This window comes from Rattus norvegicus, chromosome 4 (genome assembly GCF_021556685.1).
Source record: "Rattus norvegicus strain SHRSP/BbbUtx chromosome 4, alternate assembly SHRSP_T2T, whole genome shotgun sequence".
Classification (NCBI taxonomy): Eukaryota; Metazoa; Chordata; class Mammalia; order Rodentia; family Muridae; genus Rattus; species Rattus norvegicus.
Genome location: NC_141537.1, coordinates 8,384,565 through 8,411,242, shown reverse-complemented (window position 1 = coordinate 8,411,242; position 26,678 = coordinate 8,384,565). Strand labels below are relative to the sequence as shown.

The following is a 26,678-nucleotide window of genomic DNA, read 5'->3' as shown; positions in this document are numbered from 1 at the left end:
CTGCCTCTGTGCCCTCTGGTTAGTTTGGCTAGGGGTTTATCTACCTTGTTGATTTTCCCAAATAGCCAGCTCCTGGTTTTGTTGATTCTTTGTATTGTTCTCTTTGTTTCTATTTGGTTGATTCGGGCCCTGAGTTTTACTATTTCCTGCCCATCTACTCCTCTTGGATGAGTTTGCTTCTTTTTGTTCTAGAGTTCTCAGGTGTGCTGTTAACTTGCTACTGTAAGGACGCTCCAGTTTCTTTACCAGGGAACTTAATGCAATGAGTTTTCCTCCTAGCACTGCTTTTGTTGTGTCTCATAAGTTTGGGTATGCTGTATCATCATTTTCATGGAATTCCAGGAAGTCTTTGATTTCTTTATTTCTTCCCTGACCAAGTTATCATTGAGTAGAGAGCATTGTTCAGTTTCCATGTGAATTTTCTGTTGTTTTTGTTGTTATGAAGACCAGCCTTAGGTTGTGGTGATCCGACAGGGTGCATGGAATTATTTCACTCTTCTTGTATCTGTGGAGAACTGTTTTGTGACAGATTACATGGTCAAATTTGGAGAATGTACCATGAGGTGCTGAGGACAAGGTGTATTCTTTGGTCTAGGGTGAAATGTTCTGTAGCTATTTGGTTCATAACATGTATTAGTTTCATTGTCTCTCTGTTTAGTTTCTGTTTCAATGACCTGTCCATTATTGATAATAGGGTGTTAAAATCCCCCAGACAAAATTATGGATCCTGTTTGCATATCCAATCTGTTAGCTTATATCTTTTTATAGGGAGTCCATTAATATTGAGAGATCCTGTTATGTTTGTTTATATGTGGCATTATTGTGTGGAATTCAATGTGGGATTTGAGCTTTAGTAAAGTTTCTTTTATGAATGTGGGTGCCCTTGCCTTTGGGGCATAGATGTTCAAATTGAGGCTTTCTCTTGGTGGATTTTTCCTTTGATGAATATGAAGTGTCCTTTCTCATCTTGCTTGATAACTTTTGGTTGAAAGTCTATTTTATTGGATAGTAGGATGACAACTCCAGCTTGTTTCTTGGGACAATTTGCTTGGAAAATTTTTTCCAACCTTTTACTCTGAGATAGTGTCTGTCTTTGTTATCGAAGCATATTTCTTGGATGCAACAAAATTCTGGATCCTGTTTGCATATCCAATCTGTTACCTTATATCTTTTTATAGGTGAGTTGAATCCATTAATATTGAGAGATCCTGTTATGTTTGTTTATATGTGGCATTATGTGCATGTGGTTCTCTCCTTTTGACTTTGTTGAGAGATGATTAATATCTTGTCTTTTTCCTTATGTCGGGGTTTTCTTTCTAGAATCCTCTGTAGGGCTGGATTGGTAGATGGATACTGTTTGAATTTGTTTTTGTTCTGGAATATTTTGGTTTTGCCATCTATGTTGACTGAGAGTTTTGTTGGGTATAGAATCCTGGGCTGGCATTTGTGTTCTCTTAGAGTCTGTATGACCTTTGTCCCATCTCTTCTGACTTTTAGTGTCTCTGTTGAGAAGTCTGGTATAATTCTGATAGGTCTGCCTCTATACATTACTTGGCCCTCTCCCTTGCAGCTTTTAATATTCTTTCTTTGTTCTGTGCATTTAGTGTTTTGATTATGTAACAAGAGGATTTTCTTTTCTGGTTCAGTTTATTTGGTGTTCTATAGGCTTCTTGTACATGTACAGCCATCTCTTCCTTTAGGTTGGGGAAGTTTTCTTTTATCATTTTGTTGACGACATTTTCAGGTCCTTTGAGCTGGGAATCTTTGCGCTCCTCTATTCCTATTATTCTTAGATTTGATCTTTTCATTATGTCCTGGATTTCCTGGATGTTTTAGGTTAGGAGTTTTTTTTGTTTTGAATTTTCTTTGACAGTTGTGTTAATCTCTTCTAAGGTATCTTCTACACCTGAGATTCTCTCTTGGTGTAGTTCAATCTTAAAGAAACTGCAAATCTAGCCAACCAGCCTGAGGAGAGACTGCAAGTTGCCCCAGAAACCTCATGAGCAGTTCTTGGGCAAGTTTATTCCAATGACAGCATTAGCACAAATTGAGCTCAACAGTACTATGTAAAGCAAACCAATGCATGCACCAATTAAGCACCAATGCATGTGTGTCGTTAGAGAGGAATAGTGAAGCAGAGCAAACCAAACCAGTGGTCAGTGCTTGTCTCACAGTGTCTGTGGGATCATATTTATACTCCTTCACATCACACATCTTTCACGTCTGCTGTGTGCTCCATAAAAAAAATCATTTGGCATAAATGACTTTCCAAAGAAACCAGAAGTTTCTACTTCAGTGTAGTCTTCTGGGTATCTGTCAAACTCTAGTTGGTGGTGCAGAGACCACAGGTCTGGCCCATACAGCCATCATTCTACTGACTGGGAGTATTGCCTGCAAGCCACAGCTCTCCCCTCAAGAATACCCCACTTACCAATAAAGTTCATGTTTATATTGGTAACTGGCTACTTAGCATCACCACTGGGCATTGTCAATTAAGCAGTTGAATTATGAGTCTCAGATGAAATAGGGACTTGAGGTTAAAACTTTATTTAACTCTTAAGTTAACAAAGGACAGAAGCATGTGTCCAGATGGGTCCAGATGCTATTAGAGAAGCTGCATATCTAGATAATTTGACAGACATGTGGCATGGAACTTGCTGGGTTCCTGCAGCTCCAGCAGGCAGATCCCAGAAGAGTCTTCTGCAGTAGCAGGGTTAGAAGTTGCCCAGTCAGTCAGAAGCAGTCAACACAGGAAGGGCCACTTCTCTGAATTGTACAGGATCTCATTCACCCTTGCAGGAAGGCTGGATGAAAGTCACCTGACACTTCTAATTGGCATCAGAAACTGAGCAGACTTCAGCAAGCTGGAATGCCTGATCCCCTTCCTGCACTCAGACCTTAAAGCTTCCCCATCCCAGCCTGGGCTATTCTACCTATTCCTTGAACAGCTGGCTCATGTCCTTGACTATAGCAAGAAGGTGTTCCTCCCACCTATCCCTTCCCTTGCACACCAGCATCACCTCCATGGCCCGTCACCTCCACGGCCTATTACTCTCCTGCCTTCCCTATCCAGTGAGTCTCCAAACTGAAGCCCCTGCTTAGAGCCTCTGTGGTTCCCTCCTCACACAGGGAAGGAACAGCTTCTACAACAGCTGAAGTGCTCATCCCTCAAACCTTCTACTTCACTGATCATTCCAGCATGCCCCAACATTCCTCACTAGAACCCCTTAGCCCCAGAAAGCCCTTCCTGAGAGCCTGGGGTTACCTGATGTCCCTTTTAGAACCAGGAGGGCCACCAGCTTTTCTTTATTGACTTGTTACAGTTTCTGACCCCACCTGCAATTGGAGTGGGTGAGGCAGGGACACACACACACACACACACACACACACACACACAAACACACAAGTCTGTACTACCATTCTGTAACAGGGAATCATGTGTTTTGATTGAGTATTGAGTAAGTTACTTTAAATATTAGAACCAAAGTTATGATTTCTATAGAATTTTGAGGATAGATTTCTTCATTTGTCCTTCCTGAGGATGGAGACTAACATTAGACACTGGCAATAGCCTCCATTGAGGAAAGTGAAATGAGGGAGCTAGAGAGCTGGCTCAGTGGTTAAGAGTGCTTACTACTCTCCCAGAGGATGAAGAGTTTGGTTCCAAGCATATCTGTTGGGCAGCTCACAACTGCCTGTGACTCCAGTTCCAGGGGACTCTGTCACCTTCTGGTCTCCATAGACAGCCCTACACATGTGGTAAACACATACAGAGACAAAAATAAAGAGGAAAAAGTAATACTTTAAATTTAGAGAGTGAAATGAGACCCTTGCCTCATGTAGGGTGTAAAAGGAACTTTTCCAAATGCCTCAAGGAATAGTAAGCTGGGCCTGTGGATAAAGATGCTTGCAACCAAGCCTGATCCAAAACCAACTTGCAAACACTGTCTTCTGACCTCCACATATGCTCTGTGGCACTCGTGCACACACATAGAATTTTACGAAATTTTAATGCCCTTGAAAATGTAGGAAGAAGTAGCCAAGAATCTTGGAAGTGCAGGGCCTAAGTCAGCAGGCAGGGCCTACAGTCATCAGGAGGACCTATAGTCAGCAGGCAGGCCTACAGTCATCAGGAGGACCTACAGTCAACAGGAGGACCTACAGTCATCACTAGGACCTACAGTCAGCAGGAGGACCTATAATCATCACTAGGACCTACAGTCAGCAGGCAGGCCTATAGTCATCACTAGCCTATAGTTAGCAGGCAGGGCCTATAGTCAGCGGGAGGATCTATAGTCAGCAGGCAGGGCTATAGTCATCACTAGGACCTATAGTCAGCAGGCAGGCCTACAGTCAGCAGGAGGACCTACAGTCAGCAGCCAGGCCTACAGTCAGCAGCCAGACCTACAGTCATCACTAGAACCTATAGTCAGCAGGCAGGCCTGCAGTCAGCAGGAGGACCTACAGTCAGCAGGCAGGTCTACAGTCAGCAGGAGGACCTACAGTCAGCAGCCAGGCCTACAGTCAGCAGGCAGACCAACAGTCAGTAGGCAGACCTACAGTCATCAGGAGGACCTACAGTCATCAGGTAGACCTACAGTCATCAGGAGGACCTACAGTCAGCAGCCAGGCCTTCAGTCAGCAGGCAGACCTACAGTCATCAGGAGGACCTACAGTCATCAAGCAGGCCTATAGTCATCACTAGGACCTACAGTCATCAGGCAGACCTACAGTCATCAGGAGGACCTACAGTCATCAGGCAGATCTACAGTCATCAGGAGGACTTACATTCAGCAGGAGGACCTACATTCAGCAGGCAGACCAACAGTCAGTAGGCAGACCTATAGTCATCAGAAGGACCTACAGTCATCAGGCAGACCTACAGTCAGCAGGAGAACCTACAGTCAGCAGCCAGGCTATAGTCATCAGGCATGCATAGGACAAAGAAAGACACCAGACATTATGTCGGTTTCCCTGACATATGGCTATTCTTTTCTCTCCCCAGCCTGGCCTCTTTTCTACTATACTATACTGGCTCTGTAAATCCTTCCACATGGCTCCCAGACCTTCATTTTTTTTCTATGTGCCATGAGCTGTGTTAGACACTAGAGCAATGAGGATCTCCATGGGAGTGCACAGTCCCCAAAGCTGTAACAGCTTCCTGCTGTGGGCTGTAAAGCGGTGGGGCAGGAGCCAAGTGCAGAGTGAGAGCAAGAGTATCCAGTAGGAGTGTTGGGAGCACTTCGCAAACATATCAGGAACCTGCCAACATCAGAGGCATCTTGAGAAACGTGTTAAGGAGCACTGAGAATAGCCCTGTGGTGCACATAATTCATACAAGCACTCCATACACCTAAAAATAAATAATATATCTTTTTTAATTATGATTTTTTAAATGTGGGTATACATTTGGATCTGGATATAGATTGAAATTGGACTACTTATAGAGACAGGGATGTATTGTAGTTACAAGTGTAGCTGTAGATGCCTGTCCTCTCCTTATTTTCCCCCAGAGCCATATAGAAATTGTAAATGCCTATGAGTGTGAATGTTGCATTCAGACAACTTACTGGACACCCAGATTGTACAGAGGGAGTTGGTGAGCACCTGTTTCCTGGCAGCTGACACTGTCAAGCCTTCTCTACCACCAGTTCCTCCTTTACATAAGTACCCATGGCACAGCCTATGCCAACACATGTGTGAAACCCAACCTTTCTCCTTTCTGGTTTAGACACAGTGCCACACTGTAGTGTAGTAGCCACAGTCCTGGCTACTCAGGATAGGAAGCTTCTGGGTGATGGGAGTGGCATTATTCTAGGTGGGGAGTGGGAAACCCTTGTCCTTTGTGCAAAAGATGTCACAGAGTCACTACCAACAACTGGATTAGGCACCTTCACTAGCTAAAATGTCTAGCTCATGGAAGTTGGAAATTGGAGTCTCAGAAGTCTGATTAGATGCATTTCCAGGGGGAAGGCTTGGGAGAAACAAGGACAATCTGTTGCTCAGTGCTGTAACTCAGGTGTCAGGGGCACGTGGAGCATTTTGAGGATGTTGTCAGGAGACAGTAGTGAGTGATGAGCTCTTTGGCAGGCCTGCAAATAGAGTAACCATCAGCACAAAGCAGCATTGACATCTGAGTATGTCAGCAGCGTTCTGGACAAGGTTTCTCCAGACTGTGTAACAAGACTGGCGAGTCTGTTGACAGTAAACGCAAAGGCCTTAAGTGACAGCTAGTCTTCTCCCCTGAGCCACAGCTAAAAAACCAGGACACTGTTTTGAGGGCATCTGCAGAGAGCAGGACTTGACAGACTTTGGCCTGCAGTGTGTTTTCAGGCGTGCCTGTGTGCCCCGAGGTGTGGGAGAATGGTCAGAGTTTTGTCTCTGTATCCCTACCACCTTCCCATCTTAAAGGTCCTGGTATTTCTCCAGCTTCTAAAGATTCCTCACTTCCTCACATTACCTCCTATGACTCACAGAGACCAAAACCAAGAAGAGGGCAGGTGACTGCTAAAGGGACCCCTGGTCCTTTACAGGACTAGGCCTGGGTCTCTAAAGCCAGAGTCCATTGCCACCTGAACTCCTCCCTGGCCCTCAGCTTCCTTTGGAAGCAGAAGTTCCTCCTCTCCAACCCTTCTTCAGATTCTCACAGTCAGGAGATATATTCAAAGTGCTTACTGTAAGCCTGATACTCAGGTGCCATCAGCAGATTTGTTCAAGGATTTACTGTCATCAAGTCTCTTCCTGTGTCTCCAGGAAAGTGGCTACAGAGCTTTGTCTTTTGAACTGAGAATCAAGGGCCCCACTGACTCTTCCATTCCCTTGAATTCTCTGTTCTTGCTGTAATGAATCCTGTCAGAGAGCTACCCAACGCATCAATGTCCTCTGTGCCTGGTGGAAGGAGAATCCTAGGAATCCACGGCTTTAGAAGAAGGTCGTGATCCGAGGGTTAAAGTCCCCATAGGCTTGGAGATCTGCTGTCTCAGTGCACAGTCACACTGGAGTCCTCAGACCAAGGAGACCCAATAGTGTATGACCATCTCATAGAAAAGCAACTCAGGGAGTCAGAGTTGACTCTGTGGTTAAGAGAACTTGCTTCTCTTCTGGAGGATCCAAGTTTGGTTCCCAACACCCACATGACAACTCAGGGTCCTCTATAATTCCAGTCCCAGAGGATCTGGTTTTCTCTTTTGGCCTCCATGGTCACTATATGCACATGGTGCACAGACATGCATGCAGGCAAAACACCTATATACATAAAATAAAGACATTTTAAACAGGAGAAAGAAAGTTATAAAGAGAGAATTCTGCAGTCTTGGGGGTCAGTGAGCAAATTACATCAGAAACAAGAAAGATTTCTTCTGTGGGACAAGGACCTACAGAGATCATAGCATCACAAAGAAGTTGGGTGGTCAAGGGAAGTGAATCATAGACTTTAAGGTCTGCAAGTGCTCAGTCACTAAGGTGGGCAGGCCCTGCTTTTCCATGCATGCTTGGGCTATGATAAGGGTCTTATAGAGGGTCTTGATAGAGTTTGATATGGAGGAGCAGGCACTGTGAACTCTGAGTCAGCCACAGAGGAACACTAACTTAAGATCAGACGTGGAATGTATGCATTCAGTGGAAGGACCCCAGGGGGTCAGAGTGAGTGACTTCGCAGTGGCCAGAATAGAAATAGACAGGGTGGTATCAAGATAGAGCTGAGCAGAGGATCTGGGGCCATTGCCAGCATGGAGGAAACTGAACGAGGTGAGGAAAGCCAGGTACCAGACCTTCCCCTACCGTCCTCACAGAGGGAGGATGGGAAAGGCCTTGACACCAAGCAGGTGTCTATAGGATATTCACATAGCCCAGCATGACCAAGATAGTCTAGATGTTTCCTTGGCAACAAGATGGTGTTATGAAGCCGGTGCCAGACTGAGCATGAGTGATGTCCTCTCTGGGAGTCACAGTGATCACTTCTTTCACCTATACCCCAAAAGTCACGCTCCGTGTTCCTCATCTGTGAAAGAAGGGAGCTGAGTCCTTGAGACTCTTGATTGCACAGGGCTCAGGAATTCGCCTGAGATGTTAAAGACTCTACCCTCAAGGACTAACATTTTCTTTGGTAAGGCATTGTGTTACAAAGGACAGTTGTGATCACACATTTCTTTCTCCCTCTGTCTATCCATGCCTGTGCTCCAGAAGAGAAAAAACAACCTTCAAATGAACCTGATTCCACATTATTACAAGACGGATGTTTACAAATATGTGATCTGGACTAGTAGACCCTAGGAAGTTATAGTGCCAGTGACCTAGAACATTGGTGTTCTGTTATCATAGTACTGAGGATTCAGGTGTGGTGTGTTCTAACTGGATCACAAGGGCAGAGAGAAAGCCAGATGGAACAGGCCACCAATTGGCTGGGACCTAGGTTTGATAGAGGACTCAGAGGAGAGAGCCACAGAAATAAATATCACCCTCCTTTCTCCCTTCCCTTTAACCTATTGAAAGTGCCCCTACAGGGCAATCAGAAGCCACCCCATCCTCTGCCCCATGCCATCTGTCTTGGTTACATTAGCATTTAATTGGAGGCTTGCTTACAGTTTCAGAGTTAGTCTGTGATCACCAGGGTGGGATATGTGGCAGCAAGCAAGCAGGCATGGCTCTGGAGCAGCAGCTGAGAGCCCACACCTGATGCATAAGTTGCAAGCAGAAAAAGAACATGACTGCTTGACATGGCCTTTTTGTAGGGGAATGTCAGGGTTGGGAGGTGGGAAGCAGGGTAGTTGGGGAGGGGATTATAGAAAAGGGGGAGTAGGATGGGATAGGGGGCTTATGGACAGGGAACCGGAAAGGGAATAACATTGGAAATGTAAATAAAAAATATCCAAGAAAAAATAAAATAAAATCTCAAAGCCCACCCTCTGTGACACACCTCCTCCAACAAGGCCAACCTTCCTAATACTTTCTAAATATTCTAACTACTAAAACCAAACATTCAAATATATAAGCATGGGGTGAAGGGGTCTTATTCAAAGCACCACATCATCCATACAGGTGAGCTCCCCACCCCAACACAGAGCAGAAAGACAGAAAACACCCAACATGCCCTCATATGACACCAGTGAATAGCCTAGGAAATGCTTAATACATATTGATGGACAGTAGATCAATATAAAGCCTGTAAGGGTAGATGTGTGATGGATAGATAAATATGTAGATGGTAGATAGACTGGGGGAAGGGTGTGCAGACCCATGGATTAGCTTAGATTGCTGAATGGTAGAAGATAGATGGATGGATTAGGTTGGATTGGATTGGATTAGATTAGATTAGATTAGATTAGATTAGATTAGATTAGATTGGATCAGATCAGTAAATAGATGGATTAGATTGTAACGTTGGAATAAATGGGTGTGTGGTGGATGTGTGGGTGGATGCAAGGATGGATGGATAGATAGATAGATAGATAGATAGATAGATAGATAGATAGATAGAATTGTGGAGATTAGAATAGATGAGTGTGTAGGTGGGATGGATGGATGGATGGATGGATGGATGGATGGATGGATGGATGGATGGATGGATGGATGGACGGACGAGTGGGCATGTGGATGGGGTGGGTGGGCAAGTGGGTAGATATAGATGGATGGAGGGATGGATGGATGGATGGATGGATGGATGGATGGATGGACAGACATTGCGATAAACAGAAAGGCTTTGACTACACTAAACTAGCATACACAGAGGGTTGCTATAAAAATGGCTGCCATTCCTCCTCAATGGATGCCTTCGCTGCTGCATCATTAACTGTTGGATACAGAGCCCACAACTCCCAAGGCATGCTCTCTGTGACACCCACTCTTCACATACCCTCACAGCTGGCCCTGCTGCATATCCAACTCCTCTGATAGAAAAACAGTGGAGAAGCTTCATTCTTGGTCCTCGGTGATAGACTATGGCGAGACATTGAACTGCCATCTTCCATGACAGAGAAACTATGGAGAGGCACTGAATAGCCATCTGCTCGAATGCACCACATCTCTGTTTTCTGCAACTCACTTCAAGGATGCCCTTGTGAACGTTGAGAGTGGATTTCCATGTCTCTGCTTCATCGATGAAGCACAGTTAGTTGCATGATGATTCTGAGGAGACCCAGGCAGGACTGTGAACTCCTCTGCAGGCAGCATTGTGCTCAAAGCTGCCCTCTACCAAGGCACATCCCTTTAAAAACAAATTCCTTGCCAGGCTGTGATGGTGCACACCTTAAATCCCAGCACTTCGGAGGCAGAGGCAGGTGGATATCTATGAGTTTGAGGCAGTCTGGTCTACAGACCAAGTTCCAGGACAGCCAAGGCTATACAGAGAAATCCTGTCTCAAAAAATTAAATTAAATTTTTCTGTCACAGTATGTTCTGTCCCAGCTTGATGCATGGAACATCTTCATTGCTTTAAGATGCTGGAGTTAAGTGTCAGCTCTTTGTGTCATAAGATCAATAGACTTTGTCCCCTTTACTGCCACAGGCTGTCAGAGTCTGTGCCAGAACCAGAATACCAAAACGTGACATGGCACATTAATCCCTATAAGAGACACAATGCCATTCATATTTTATGACAAACAAGTGGGCTAATCAAAAATTCATCCCCCGCTCACCAGCAAGCACACCCTTGCTCTGATCTGAGGGCATCAACTCCTTAGCCAAAGTGCAGGTGCCCCTCCCACATGCTCACAGTCAAGCCCGCTCCCCTCTGGAGCTGGACTCAAAAGCCTGCTCATCCAACCTGTCAGCCAGTGCCTGCCCACCAGTGCCTGCATTTTTTAAGGAGACCCTGGTTTCCCTTTGTACTGTGTGAGTGACTCTGAAAGAATCCTATCCTTTAGGATAGAAAGATCATCAGAAACCTTTCCAACTCGGGCCCAGTGGAACGATTCCTGCAAAGGAAGGTGGTAAAGCTGGAGCTGCTCCGTCATCGATGAAGCAGAGACATGGAAATCCACTCTCAGCGTTCACAAGGGCATCCTTGAAGTGGACCTTGAGGGGCACTCAGGGCTGAGGAGATGGCCCTGCAGGGAACAGCACTTCCTTTCCTGAGAACCCAAGTTCCATTCCAGTCCCCCACGTGGCAGCTCACAGCCATTTGTACCTCCAGTTCCAGGGGAAAGATGCGCTCTCCTAGTCTCTGCAGGCACCAGGCAAAACAGATAAAATAAATAAAAGTGTGCTTTTCAGCCACTCAAAGGACTCTGAAAATTTACCTGAAGAAGATGGAGATTTCAAATAATGTTGATAACAAGTTCAACAAATATGTTTGTGTCAAAAGAATAAGAAACATTCCATGCTATATCCAGGTACATTTGTCCAGAAAATTTATTGAGATAGGGATTCACCAAACAAACTCTAACTTATGTGCCTGCTACTTATACTCAAACAGCCAAAATGGATGAAAACTGCTGAGAGTCAAAATAAAGTCATACAACTGACAAGAGAGGAGGAGGAGGAGGAGGGATGGGGAGGGGAGAGAGGGGGAGGGGAGAGGGGGGGAGGGGAGGAGGGAGAGAGAGGGGGAGGGGGAGGAGGGACGGGGAGGGGAGAGAGGGGGAGGGGAGAGAGGGGGAGGGACGGAGAGGGGAGAGAGGGGGAGAGGAGGGGGAGGGGAGGAGGGGGAGAGAGGGGAAGGGGGAGGGGAGGAGGAAGAGAGAGGGGGAGGGGAAGGAGGGAGAGAGAGAGGATCAGCAGCATTGCTCACTAGAATCATAGCTTCCTGTTAATACATTTGTTTTTAAATGTGGTATCAATGTCACATAAGCACGACTCTCACGTGGCTCGCTGCCTTGCAGCCACCCCACAGTGCTCCATCCTTTCCGTGCCAGGTCCACCCCCCCCCCGCCCGCATGCTCAGAAGGGTTATACTTCCCGTCTTGCTTTGTCCTCTCCCTGAACTGCTTCCCAATGTCTTTTCCTTCTACAGCCCTGCATCAGTCTAGCAAAGCATTTGCTCATTCAAAGGACACTGATTAGGGGCAGGTCTGGAAATCGAGAAACCAATGGATGGAAATTCCATCCATTTACACAATGTATTTTGTTATATCCATCCACCACGACCTCCTTCCGTCTTCCCTTCATCATTCCCAGCTGGTGGGGGATAGGTGCCGCAGGTTATCTGACACCTACATCATCACCCCCTAATTTCATGTCCTCCCTTCTTGTTGTTTCTAATAACCCCTGAGTCTGACTGATGCTGTCCATGCATGCAGGCATATGTGGCTGCCCACCAGGGTGTGAGCTGCATATTAAGTTTTATGCCCAAAGGAGAGTGGCTCCCTGGGCAGCCTTCGATTGCTGATAGTTTATCTGCCAATAGCGGGGCCATGGGGGCCTCTCCCTGGTTCATGCTGGAGTGTAGGCTGGCTTGATCTTGTGTAGACCTTGTGCAGGCAAGCACAGTTGCGGGGAGGTGATGCCCTGCCTAGAGGTGGTATTTTCAGATTTGGGTAAAATCCAGCACGTGGCATCAAACTGAGTTCACCGAAGCTTAGGGACAGAGCCATTGTCCCAAAGCCTGGGTATGTTTTCCTTAAAGAATGAAGAAAAAGAACCAAGACCTCATTAGCCCAGCTTTGGGGTCACTCTAGCTTGAATCTCTGAGGATGCCCTGCACTGGCCCTCACTCAGGGCTCCTGCCCCTTGCCCTTACATCCCCACCTCTCTACCAGGTCCTTCCTTCACCCAAACACCCAAAGTGTAAGCTTTGGTAGGGCCATGATGTGAAACTGAAGTCAGTAGATCCCCAACCAGAGCATGTGACACCCCTCTCCAGACTGGCAGGGCAGCCCCATGACCCAGCCTTCAGTTTTCCAGCCCCGCTGGTGGGGGATAGGTGCCGCAGGTTATCTGACCACCCATAAAGCTCTTTGACCCCACATGTGAATGACCCCGTTTCAGAACCCCACTGACTGCTGTACCCAGATGGGTGTGTCCATCTTCTGGTGTTCCTTGGGCCTGATCACTCTTGTTTGTGTTTTCAGAGAGTATTACATCACCATGGTGAAGTGGGCCACCAGCACCAAGGTTGCTGTGACCTGGCTGAACCGGGCCCAGAATGTGTCCATCCTGACCCTCTGTGATGCCACCACAGGTGTCTGCACTAAGGTACGGTACTGGGACAGCGAAGGGGGTGAAGAGTGGCTATTAAATAGAAGGAGCTATGCAAATCCTGCTGGAGAAATGTGAAACCTGTCTTAGCTCTGTCATTGACACTATGTCCAGCCTCTGGTTTGGTGCCACCTGGTGGACAGGTTGGGTATTGCTACAGGATCCTGGGCCACATCAGAGAAGCAGCAGAATTCCACTCAGGGGCTCTAGCAGGCAAAGGTCTGTTTCCTTCACACTGGCCCCTGTTCTGAGAATACTGCTCTCCTCGTTTTCTGTAGCTCAAGAGGGGAAGGGACTGGCCCAAGACCTGACCCTTCCTCCCCTGCAATGCTGTAAACCCAAGTACCCCAGCACAGGTAGGGGAGGTCCAGGCAGATCTGCAGTGTATCTAGGAGCAGAAGCATCCTAGAGTATCCTTTCCTCCTGGCCAGGGTGCAGACTTTCCCCTCTTCCCTGCAAGCCAAGCTCCCACACTGCTAAGCCCTAAGAAAGTCACCTTGCACTGAATTTTAAAAAACCAAGTGACACTCTAGAGAGAACTTCTAGAAACTCTTTTTGACCCTAAGTTTCTATCTTTTTCTAGCAAGAAACACCAGGCTTGCCTGTGCAGATTCACTGAGAGGTCTGCCTAGCAGTTCTCAGTACACTGCCCAGGGACAGTTCCAGGGAGGTGGCAATGGCCTGCTGCTGCCTCTGACACCTCAAGTTGGGCTGGCATTTCCTTGCTGTCACTGGAAGTAATTCTGGGTGTTTCTGATGGACTTGCTGGAGAGAAAGATGAGACAGGCAGAGCTCAGTGCTGGACATCATTACTGAATTCCAGACCTTCGCTGTGCCTGTCCTGCTATGCCCACCATGCATTAAAGAGCAGGCACTGCCACACACAGGGCAGGAGCTACCCCAGCCTGATGGCATCTCAGGTGACAGCAACTGAGCAGAAAGCCATCTCGTGTCCAGGCATGATTTGTTTGTGTATTTTCGCACACAGCTCTGGAGAGCAACTTTCACACATGCCCTTTTAACTGCCTTTTCAAGATTGTTTCTTGGAATTATAAACTGGAGCTTTGGTCCACATGTCCACTAACATGCTTTGCATGCATACACACACACAGACCGGTGGTGACTGCTAAGTGACACACGCTCAGCTAGTGCATACAGGCTGGCCAGTGGTACCCACTGAGTGTTAGAAACACCATTAGCTCCCACAGGTGCTTACCGCAGTGGATCGCCCCCGTTGTTAAGGATAATGGCATTCTTCTTGCCCAAGGACACTTGTGCTGGGATGTGAGCCACAAAGAGGGTTTACGGCCACACCAAGAAGCCCCAGTGGCCACTGTGTTCACAAGGGCAGCTGCCATGTAGGTGAAATTAAATCATTCTGTGTACGGTGCTTGCAAACAAAGGGCCCTTTCTAACACTCCAATTCTATTTCAGAAACACGAGGATGAAAGTGAAGCTTGGCTCCACAGACAGGTAACTCCACACACCCTCACCCCCACCATGTTCCCCTTGCCCTGACCCCCTAGTCCTTCCTCCACAGGGGTGGGTACCATGGTTTCATACAAGGGGGCCCTTGCGGATCCCCACCTGAGACCATCCAAATGCATATGATACTGTGACTGGGACAGTGTGTGTCCAGCCCTCTCTTCATCCTCCTAGGAGGCTCTCCAGGCAGCTATAGAAACCAAGTTCCCTGGAGAGTAGTTTGGAAGTCATTTTCCTCAAAGACAATGATAGGCTAGTTCTCACCTCAAGGTCAGATGATGTAATTGGTGACCTCAAAATCGTGAGTCCAGTTTTCTGCGTTCACTATTGCCCCAGATGAGGTCTACAGTGTCTAAGCAGATGGAGGTGTAGCTGGTACCCCATTTATTCTTAGGCATGATTTAAAGATGTGACCTCTCGGGGAGACAATTACAAGAGGTTGGGGGTTCGAGATACGGCTCACTGGTAAAGCACTTATGTAAGCAATGTGCCTGAGACCCTTGGTCCAGTCTCCAGCACTGAAACAGAGAGGTCAGTCAATAGAGATGAGGAGGGGCTGAAAGTGTGGCCTGGTGGTTAAGATGCAAACCGCCCTTGGCAAGGACCACATCCCAGCCACAGTGCCCAATGGTCAAAAGTGCCTGTGCCTCTAGCACTCATGTGCACAAACCTACACACAAATACACGTAATTTTTAATTAAAACGATAAAGTAAAATAAATCCGTAAAGCTAAGAACTATTGGAAGAAGCCTGGGCAAATCACCCTGTGATACAGGTTTTTGAATTAACATACTCAGAGAGTGACCCCTTAGTGTTTTATATTTTATATCGATTCTGTTGTCTCTTTCTGCACTCTTGTGTTAGAAAGAACAAAGTTCAAGAAACTTACTTCTCTTTTATTTTAGTCCACTTGAGGAAATAAAAATATCTTCAAATCCTGTAAGAAAAATCAAAACAGACTTGAATCCAAAGGATCATTGCAAGGATCTAGGGCCGTAGCTCCATGGTAGACACTTGTTTTGTATGTATGAGGCCCTGGGTTCCACCACAGCAAAGTGAGGAAATGGGACCGTGACGAACAAACACAAGCGTGTGTTTTCATTGATGTGGAAGATCAGGTCTCAGCAGCGGCCCCTGTGGTACTTACTTCTCTGTTGCTAGGAGAAAGCACAGTGACCAAAAACAACTTATGAATGAAAGTGTTTATTCCCTTGCAGTTTCCAAGGGGATATGCATGCATAGGGGTGAGAGGCATGACAGCAAGAGGGGGGTATATAGCAAGGACAGGAAGCTGGGAGCTCATGGCTTCAAACGCAAACACAAAGCCCAGAGAGCAAACTGGAATTGGGATAAGGCTTTCAAGGCCTGCCCCAGCAACATATTTTTCCAACAAGGAAAGTCCAGAAAGTGAGCTGAACACCACCATTTCTCTCTCTCCCTCTCCACTCCTCCTCCCTCTCCCTCTTTCCTCCCTCTCCTCCCCCTCTCCTCCCCATCTCCTCCTTCTCCTCCCCCCTGCCTCTCCTCCCTCTCTTCCTCTCCCTCTCCCCCTCTCCTTCCCTTCTCCCTCTCCTCCCTCTCCCCCTTCTCTCCCCCTCTCTCTCCTCTTCCTCACTCTATCTCCCCCTCTCCCCCTCTCCTCCTTTCTGTCTCTCCTCCTCTCCCCTCTTCCCTTCTCCCCCTCTCACTCCTCTCTCCCCTCCTTTCCCTCCCTTCTGCTTCTGTTTGTGGATGCGATGAAACCAACTGTTCACATTCCTACTGCCTAACTGTCCCTACCGTGATGGACTGTACTGTCAAACCCCATTATCTCTTAAGTTGTTTTTAGTAAAGGTATTTTATCACAGAAATTTTAAAGTAACATACATATGAGATAGAGGGTCAATATTAAATGTATAAAAAATTGAGACCACTCAAATATTTTAAGACATCTTACTTTACACATATGTGTGTGCCTGATTGAACACAGTATTTACAGAAGACAGAAGAGGGTATCAGATCTCCTGGTGCTGGAATTATGTACAGACAGTTGGAAATTCCCATGTGGGTCCTGAGAACCCACTTAGCTCTCTTAAATAAACAACTAACACTCTTAATTGCTGAGCCATCTCTCCAGCCCAAAGAGATAACTCGATTTTAGAAAAATATGTATGGCTCTATTTTAAAACCAAAAAAAAAAAATCTGAATGTGCATGTCTCAAAGATAGATGACCAGCAGAATCATGGGAAAAAGATGTTCATGGGGAAAAATGCCAGAGAATGCAGATTGAAGTCACCAAGTAGAAGAACACCATAACTTACAGAATATTATCCAAAGATGAAAGATGTGTATTGTAGAGAATGTGGGGGGACAGAGAACTCCCACACCTTTTGGTAAGAATATGCTAGAAAGTCTCTGCAGAAGGTAGCATGGGCTCCTCAAACAGCTAAAAGTACAACCCCACTCCTGGGTCTGTTTCCAGAGGAAAGGAAACCAGAATGCCAAAATGACTCCTGTGTCACTGCATCACAGATCACAACAGCAAGGGACAGAATGGCAGAGATACAAGATGCAGGAAGGAAGCAAGGTGAAGCTAGGGGATACTGTGACAAGTGGCAGAAGCCAGGCGCAAAGAGATGCTCACTACATGTGTCAGTTACTCAGCTTGCTGTTAAGACAAAGTACTGACAGATTAAACCTAAGGAAGGAAGGGTTTGTTTAGGTTCTGTCGTCGTGGATACAATCCTATGACAAGCGTTGTGGCAGCAGGAGCACAGGGTGGCTGGGCACACGACAGTATCCACGGAGGCAGTGGAGAGGCGGATGCTGGTACTCAGTGGGCATTCTCTTTTCTCACCCTTTATTCAGTCTGGGGAACCCAGGCTGCAAGATGGGGCCATCTCCACAATAAGCCGTTAACCCTGTTGGGAAACAACCTCACAGACAGACCCCAAGTTACACCAGTGTTTTAGGTGATTCTTAATCCAGTAAAGTTGTCGGTCCAATTAGTCACCGTTAACTGCATGTTCTCTCAAAGGACAGGGTCACTGGGACTCTGTGATGGCAGAGGAGATTGGTTGCTCCCACTTTGTTCAAGACAAGCAAGCTCGGAAGGTGCTAATGCACAGCACAGTCCAATCACTAACGTACTGTGTCTTTACATTCACGTGTGACTGGAAGGAAGGTTCAGTGGTTAAGAGCACTGGATGCTTTTGTAGAGATCCTAGGTTCTAGTCCCACAGGTCAACTCACCAACCACCTGTAGCTCCAGTTCCAGGGGGTGCCCTCTTCTGGCCTCCAAGGGTTCCCACATGCCCATGGTGCACATAAATTCATGCAGGCTCACACGTGTACACATAAACTTTTAAAAAACAAAATAAAATCTGTAAGTAGAGTCTAAGCTGTATTTGACATGAAAAATTATGACATATGTATTCATTAGCCCCATTTGGTCATTCTTGAATTCCTGCGCATTGCAAAATGCTCTTTTTATTTGGTAGATATAAATTGCTATTTAAAATGTTCAGCTATAAGAACATGAATCAGCTTCTCCCTCAGCATATGTTTATGTGGCACACACCGGGATGTTGATCCTTTTATCAGGGTGAGTAATACTCCATTTCGTGGCTATACCACAAGTACCTGCTGAAGGAGCCCCACCTTTGGCAACCACAGACGCTACACCACTGAGGATTGAAAGGAGCAGACACAGAGGCCCTGTGGTGTGTGTCTATTCCTCTAACACATCCAGTGTAGGTACATCCGAAGGAATGAAAAGCTGACCAGTAGTTGCCAGGGTGATAGTTAAGGCTATTTTGGTTGGGGGAGGGGCAGCTTTTTGATGTCATGAGTGCTAGAATTGCTTGATTTTGTCAAAATGTTGTGCTTATGAATTCCACCTCAGTAGATTGGGGGTCGTGGAAATGAACCAACTAGCTCTTGGTGATGTTCCCATCTAGACAGGAAGACGAGAGGCCTTATAAATTCCACGGCATAAGAGCGGATTAGACTCAGAAGCTGTGTTTTGGTGTTCAGCCTCTGACAAAAGGGAAGCCAAGAAAATCTGGGGCGGGGGGTTGGGGGTGTGTGCAACAAGCACAGGGAAATTCAGGCTGGGTTTGAAGGGAATAAAGGCTCCAAAGAAAGCCAGTGACACGTGTGTTTGAGGCAGAGCACAGTTCAGTGCCCTTGCACCTAACCCCAAGGGACTTCCCCTATGGAGACAGCTACTCTGGCCTGGATGGACACATGGCCTTGTCCTGGGGGCATGGGGATGGAGCTGCCAGCTGTCATCCACTGTTTGTCCATCTTCAGCATAACGGAGTGGGCATAGCCAACACCAGCTGCCTTGTCCTGATTTCTGACAGAACATCTTACAATACTGGAGAAAACCACAACCCGCTCAGGCACAGGGTGTGAACACTGAAGTCCTGAACAGCTCTCAGGAAGCCAGGTCCTTTCCCAGCAGCATGAAGACAGAGGAATGGCAGCACTAGTTAAAAATTGTTTTTTTTCTGTTTTAAAATGTAAATTTTTAGTTAACGGAGCAAGTAGTTGATTCTGAAGACACAATCGCTTTAAATGTGGAAGAAGCCAGAACTAGAGAGGACAGCTGCATGGCCTCAGTTCCCAGTTTATGAAATGTCTTATTAGAGCATTGTGCTCTCTGAGAACACTCCTTATCTGGGGTGCTTGTAGCTCTGTCCAGCTGCCCAGCCATTCGCACAGGACAGATATGTTCCATTCCGGGCCGCTAGGAGAGGCTTCAGTGAGTCTAACCATCTACACACTGTGAAAATCTATGAGGGGTCAGGACTACCATGAGAAGGTTTGGTGAACCCGACTGCCTACCTACATCACATGCTCTATAAGGGGGCCATACCTACTCAAACCTCTGTTGCATCCTTTTTCCTAAAGGGGTTTGTGGACACTACTTTCAAACCTGCAGCCTGCATGGTGCTGTGGTTCTGCAGGGCAACAGAGGAGCCCTGTGTAAGGCTGGGCTGCCACCAGCTGTCCTTCGGGGTCTCAGACATTTCTCATCAGAGGCCACAGGCATGACCCAGGGAGATACACTGAGGCCACGCCCCACTACCCATCCACCTCCTGTGTGTTGCAACAGCTTGCTGTACACAGCCCAGAAGACCCTGCAGACCGGGGGGATCCTGTCTGCTCCAACTTACCAGTCTCCCCCCTGTGGTGCCAGCAGTATGGTTGGCAGCCTCACATCATCACAGTCAACTGCATGTCCAAGTTCCTCCATCTCCCCTTCTTTCCTTCTCCTTCCTGAAGCCTCACTAAGGGCCCGGCAGAGAACCCCAGAAGCCAACAAGGGGATACAGACAGACAGACAGACAGACAGACAGACAGACAGACAGACAGACTACATATGTGTATACCCTTACTGGGAACTCTCTCCTCTGAGAATATGCTAGAGAAATAGTAAACCTCATCTGCCCACATCACTGCTGCCAGACTGGCAAATTGTCCCTGGTATAAATAATCCCTGAGGGCCCTCCAGGCTCTCTGCACATGTGGGTGCTGCGGTCAGAGCTGTAGCCTTGTGGGAGAGTCTCCAGCTATCTTGCACCTTTAGCCAGATATTTGGTTTTGTGATTTCAGACTTTGGCCTCGGTCAGAGGACAGAAGCCGTAGAAGCTGGCAGAAGCCTGGCCTCCTGGAAGGTCTGCTGTGGAGAGAGCTGGCAGTTATGCAGCATAGCAAGGAAGCCAGAATCCCTAGATATCAAACAAGAGGCAAAACCTGTATTCAAATCCTGGGACCCAAGTCATTTTATCACTCAAAGTTTATTTAACAGACTGGGGAGATAGCTTGGCCACTAAAGGGCTTGCCACACAAACAAACAGCTGAGTTCAACCCCCAGAAGCCACACAAATGAACACAAGGCATGCTGGGATATGCTGGGAATGGACACTGGGAAGATGGAAACAGGAAGAACCCTAGGGCTCACTGGCCATTCAGTCTAACCAAATCAGCATACCCCGGGGCAGCAAAGGAGAAAACAGAAACCCAAAAACAAGTGGACAGTGTCCTGAGGGAGCATAGCCAAGGCTGATCTCTGCTATCCTATACATACACACACACACACACACGCACATGCACATGCACATTACACACACTCAATGCACACTCTCATCTACACACACTCACACACACACACATGCAAACACACTTGCATGCCCACACTCATACACACACATGCATTCATACATGCACTCACCCATGCACACATGCATACACACACACACACACACACACACACACACACAGACTTGTTTACCACATGAGCAACTTTCCAAACACTGTCCTCCTCCAGACATTCTGGAAGGTTCCAGGGAGCAGTGGACCTCAGAAGCTGAGGTCTGGCCAGAATTAATCATATTACTTTTAATCTCTGTCCAAAGTGCAAACATTTCCCCCACAAAACTAGAGGACTCTTGCCTCATCCCTCCCATGGTTGGCAAACAAAAGTCCATCTAAAAAGCCAAATTAATGGCTGCTCTTTCTACTCCTCTTCTGTTAAATACCACACTCCCAACTCTAAATAGAAAAATCAATATTTGCAGATTAAAGGTTTCATTTTATTGCAAATATTCATGAAGATTAAATGTCATTTTAATCACGTTAGTTCATTTCTCTGAGCACGTCGTATTTGCATGTGTTCCCTCACTGTGGGGAAATGAGGTTTTTCTGGGCCAGCTGTGCTTTATTTACTGCTCATTCGCTTCTCTGGGAGCTTCTTGGATCACAATATCACACACCTTAGCCAGCCATTGGTGTGTACTGACGGAAACTTCCAGACGCTAGCTTCAGAATACAGAAGAGGTGCTACTGAACCACAATCACTCTGCCCATCAGAGTGGCCACCTCCCACTTTGGTAGCCTGCAAGGACCTGCCTGCTCAGCTCTTGGGGTGCCAGGAATAGAGAGTGAGGTAACAGGATACATCCGGCTGGCAGCCCTGGCCCCAGAGTTGTTATCAGGAAGAAGTGACTATTGCTCAGACCAGTGCACCACCTGGCACCTGCCTCTTCAAGATGTCTGTAGCGAGAGCCAGGCCCAGGTGGGCTCTCTGCTGTCTGAGTTTTAAAACAGGTACGGTTGATCTATGTGGGTCTTTTCTCTTTTACTGTGCCTCCTCAATGGGTGGGTCAGTGTGAAATAGGTTTTACCTAGGAAGAGAAGAAGAGAGGAGAGTGGGTTCGGTGGCTTCCCAGTTGGCTTTGAGCTGAGGTATGACAAAACTCAGGGTAGCAGCTTTGTGTGCTCCGGGGCTCACAGCAACCACTGAAGTCCAGTATTTGTCCCTGGCTTAGTCCCCACCTGTGAGGTGTGCTTGGTGAGTGTACAAGCCCATACTTCGCTGATCTTCCCACACTGTGGACAACAGTGGTGGTTGCCTCTGTCTAGGATATGCATCAGTACGGTGCACGTGGGGATGCGTGTCTGTGTAGGATATATGCACATGTTTGTATAGGTGTGCACAAGTGTGCGTGTGAGTGCACGAGCACCAGACACTGATGTCGGTGTCTTCCTCTGCTGTGTCCACCTTACCTTCTGAGATAGAACCCCTCACTGAACCTGGAGCTCACTAAGTACATTAGGCTGACTGGACAAGAAACGGGGAAGTCACCTGTCTCTGCTCCCCCGGCTCTCGGGTCACAGACCTTTGCTGCCACTGCCTGCTTTGTCTGTGGCTCTGGCATCTGAACAGCAAGGACTTGACCAACTGAGCCATTCCCCAGCCCCGGTCCGTGGACTGAGGTGCCCGTCTCCCTCTGCGTTTAGAAAGCCGAAGGTCTGACTCTGTGGTCCCACACAGACCTGGTCACTCTTCAGGTCCATCTGTCATTAGAAACTACACATAAACGACCCAAGGATGCTCCCTCGACCGTTCCCTTTTCATGCCCCCACCCTGCTTTGTAGTGACAGGCCTGTCATCTCTGTCCACAGAATGAAGAGCCCGTGTTCTCCAAGGATGGCCGGAAGTTTTTCTTTGTCAGAGCGATCCCACAGGGAGGCCGGGGTAAATTCTACCACATCACTGTATCCTCATCCCAGGTGGGTCCTACTGCCTTCTGTGCTGTGGTACCATTGGTGCTGGCCTGGGGTGAACACACTCGCCCTTCCTAGGACCCCAAGATGCTCATAGATGGAGGCTGATGTCCACACATGGGTTCCAAGGACGCGGGTCGCACAGCACTTGTCCACACACAGAGGAGGGCAGCAGCTGGAGTGCAAACTCTAATGCTCAAGAACATGGACATGGAATGTGGCATTTCTAGCAACATTAGAGGGACACGGGGACTCACTGATGGGTAGCAATGAGGATGACCACTGAGTGCCTGCCTGCCCTGCTTGACACTCTCCTTTCCCTCAAGGCCACTCTAAGTCCTTCATGAATCTCCCTCTAACCCCAGCACTGCCTTACCCTGAGTGAGCAGCAGATCTGTCCTTAGTGATACTGTAGCTAAGATGTAATTAGGAAGAAGGCTGTCTGGAGGCATATGTGTGTCTGGTTGCACCCACAAGAGAAACCACAGGACCATCTCAGTGAACATCTGGGAGGGAGGAGAGAAGGGCTCTGAAGTGCCTTGGGGAGGAGCGATGGCTACTCCCAGCTAAGGCAGGCATTGCTGTTTTCCAGCCACTTAATCACATGACTTACAGAATGTCCAAAACCTGATCTGTTCACTTTACTGGGCTCATTCCCAGATTTAAAAACAAAATAAAACAAAACAAACAAAAACCAATTCTTCCTTTCATTCAGCCCCAATCTGTAAATTCCTTCAGAGGATCAGAAACTGCTGAGAGTCCCTTAGCATCCACCAGGAGGTGGCTCCCATCCTGACCCAGGCGCCCACTCTTGTCCTGGGCCTCTGCTTCCAAGCCCAGGATGGCATAGGCTGCACTGACGTCCTGGATGCTGGTCCTTATGCAGCTTGCTCCTGGGTCTGCAGTCTCTTGTGTGAACCTCCATTGCCTATGTTAGGCTCCGTCCCCTCTGCACTGACTCCCCAGGGCATGTGCCCTTCACAGCTACCCACAGCTGTACCTCAGCATCCCAGCTGTACATTGAGTGCTGCCTGTATCTGGTGCTGTGATGGCAGGCTCCGGTGACTGTAGTACACAGCTCCAGGAGACACCTGAGAAGTGTGCTGGCTGAACAGGAGTCATAGTCTGTAGAAGGCGGCAGGATGAGGCGCCAGGACAAGCCTGACACAGGGACCACCTAACATCCCCATTGGCAACACTCAGAGCCCATCGCAGAAGGTGCTGGATTCAAGCCATAGGACATAGGAAAGAGAAGCAAGAGCGGGGAGGAGAGAGCCTCAATTCTGACAGGCTGACTCCTTCCTGACATCCTGTCTGTATTTCAGCCCAACAGCAGCAATGACAACATCCAGTCCATTACCTCTGGGGACTGGGATGTGACCGAGATCCTGACCTACGATGAGAAGCGGAATAAGCTGTGAGTGAGAACCGGGGCTAGATCCCGGGGGCTGTCTGGGACGGCTAGCCAGTCCTCTTGTTATTGCTAGTCAAATGTGCTGGGAGAGGGAAAAGCACAGCTCAGGGCCTCCTCTCCCCACCGAGGTCATGGCCCTCACCATTGTGAGCTCAGGTCCTGACTCAGCCACCTCCCAAAGCTACAAGGTTCAGTGACAAAGAAAAGCTTGAATGGGGGGCTAGAGGGATGGCTCAGCTGTTAAAGGCTAGGCTCACAACCAAAAATATAAGAAAAGCTTGAATGACCTGTGAGGGGACGTAGGTTCGCAGAGATGCTCTGAAGCAGCTTTTATCGAATCTCTGTAGACCCGGGCACAGGCTGAGGGCATCCCCGACACGATCTCACTATACTATGGCTATGGGTTAGGATGGTATGCTTGCCCATTGAAAAGACAAACTAAGATGTGCTGGGGGGATGGTTTCATTATTAAAGTACTCACTGTGCAAGTCTGAGGACCTGAGTTCAAGCCCCAAGACTCACATAAAAAAGCAGGCATGGTGGTGTGGGCTTATAATTCCAGTGCTGGGGAAGTAGGGCTCTGGACCTCGCTGGTCAACAAGCATCATCCAATCAGTAAGCCAAGTCCCAGTGATAGACCCTGTCTAAAAAGAAAGCCAAATTACATGGAATGACCTTGGAATGATACCCAAGGTCAGCCTCTGGCCTTTATCGGCAAGTGCATATGTGTGCCCCTGTACACACACATACCTGCATACACATAAACATGCAACTGCACACACGCATGCATGCGCACACACACACATAAAATAAAAATATATATTAATATATACTGCATATATAATATAAATATATGCAGAGAAGTTAAGCTGCTTTCTAAGATTATTCAGCGTCTATCAAAAGGGGTCCAGGCCCAGTCCTGCACCTGATGTTGCTTGGCCCCACTGCTCACCCAGTAGGCATTCTCAGGCTTAGGACAAAACCAACAGGCATGTATTCCCCAGATCAGGTTATACGGGATTTTATAAAGTCTCCTCCTTGCCCTTCAGGTTACCAATCTTTTGGGAAACCCCATGTTCACATCTAGGTATGCCCTTCCACTGCCTTCACTGCTGAGTTAGGGGGCCAGGGTCAGTGCGGGAGACACCTGAAGCTGCTGGTGTGACCAGTATGTCCCTCTGCCTGTAGACGTCACTGTCCCTGCTGTGGTCATGAGTATGCCCAGACTTAACATGGGCATTGCTCATTAAACAGACCACAGTCCCTGACAGGTACTGTGAATTAGCTAGGGTGGGGCTTGTGGCCAGTAAATGCACAGAGACAATCTGACCCAGTATACCTTTTCCATCTCCACAGCTATTTCCTAAGCACAGAGGACCTGCCACGAAGACGACACCTCTACAGGTAACCAGCTCCCACTGCCGGCAGGGCCTCCTGGCCTCACACAACCACAGCTCTGAGCAGCCCATAGGAGGCAGCAAGGACAGCTGGGTAACTAGAAAGCCAGGGAAGAGAGAAAAGAGCAGAAGCCACTGGACCCAAGTCCTCAAGTCCTGTTTCTGCTTCGGTCAAATCGATCCTTACTCTCGCTCTTGCTCTCTGGCATGCGCACTCATAGGCTCATGCCCATGAACAGACACACACACACACACACACACACACACACACACACACACACACACACACGCTTCTCCTCTTGAGGGACCCTGCCTGGCTGGCTCTATATTCAAGCACTATCTTGGCAGATTGCCTTTATCTGTGTATTCTGAGGACAGCCGGGTCTGGTTTAGGAATCAACCAATAGCTGAATGAGGAGGAGGCTGGCTTTTCACCTCCCCCCTGGCCCCCCATGCTCCAAGCTTGCTTGCGATGACCCAAGTTCCACAACCTCACAAAACATAGAAAATGGACAGGTATGCCAGGAACCCAGAGAGGGCAGATGTAAGATCACCCTCTCAGCGGTTATCACATGTGAGAGGGCTTTGTTCTGAGGTTAACTTGGTTTCTGCCCGTTTGGAAGAGGAGAACAATGGCTGTTTCTAGACACTTCTTAACTAGAGCAGCTGCAGCTGGCTGCTCCCTGAATCTTCAATGGCCACTAGAAGAGGACAGTGTGGACCAGAGAAGCTAGAGAAGCCCCACCACATAGAAGTCTCCCCACTGTACCCCATGCTGAGTATAAAGCTGGCACGAATAAGCAAGGCTCTGTGGTCACGGACCTGCTGCTCTCTAGACTGTTCACTGCTATGGGCCTACTAGAGTTATGAAAATCAGGCTACCCACTTTATAAAAAGCAAGAAGGCAGCTTCTGCACCTCCCCTATGACCTGTGGCATCAGAAGCTTGCCTTCTCTCTCCCATAACATCTTCATCCTCAGGAAGAGAGGTTCCACATTGGAAGCTGTGCTTAGAGAGGAACCTTCCCAGGGGCTTCTTGGCCTAGATTAGACCTGACCATGGTGGTTCCAGGTGGCATCTTCAACTGGTTTCTCTCACTGTCCTTCTCATCCCCAAGCAAGAAGCAACATCAGCCCCATCCTGCTGTCAGGAGGACTGGGTTCTGGAAACAATCCATGCCAGTTCCTTGCCATTC

At 47.7% G+C, this 26,678-nt stretch overlaps 1 protein-coding gene and 1 long non-coding RNA gene across 7 annotated transcripts in view; one reads left to right on the top strand and one right to left on the bottom strand.

Annotated features, from left to right (window-relative positions):
• Nucleotides 1-26,678, top strand: part of Dpp6 (dipeptidyl peptidase like 6) — a 906,096-nt gene that overhangs the window by 815,466 nt on the left and 63,952 nt on the right. For all 6 annotated transcript variants that reach the window (XM_087656307.1, XM_087656309.1, XM_087656310.1 and 3 more), the window contains 5 exon segments: nucleotides 13,005-13,128; nucleotides 14,566-14,604; nucleotides 22,571-22,678; nucleotides 23,998-24,089; nucleotides 25,443-25,490. In XM_087656307.1, coding sequence (XP_087512433.1) covers nucleotides 13,005-13,128; nucleotides 14,566-14,604; nucleotides 22,571-22,678; nucleotides 23,998-24,089; nucleotides 25,443-25,490 — 411 coding nt within the window.
• On the bottom strand, nucleotides 21,177-24,167 carry LOC120102469 (uncharacterized). Its single transcript, XR_015686280.1, has 2 exons — nucleotides 23,673-24,167; nucleotides 21,177-21,789 (listed from the first exon to the last, which is right to left on the bottom strand). It is a non-coding gene; the product is annotated as an uncharacterized LOC120102469 (long non-coding RNA).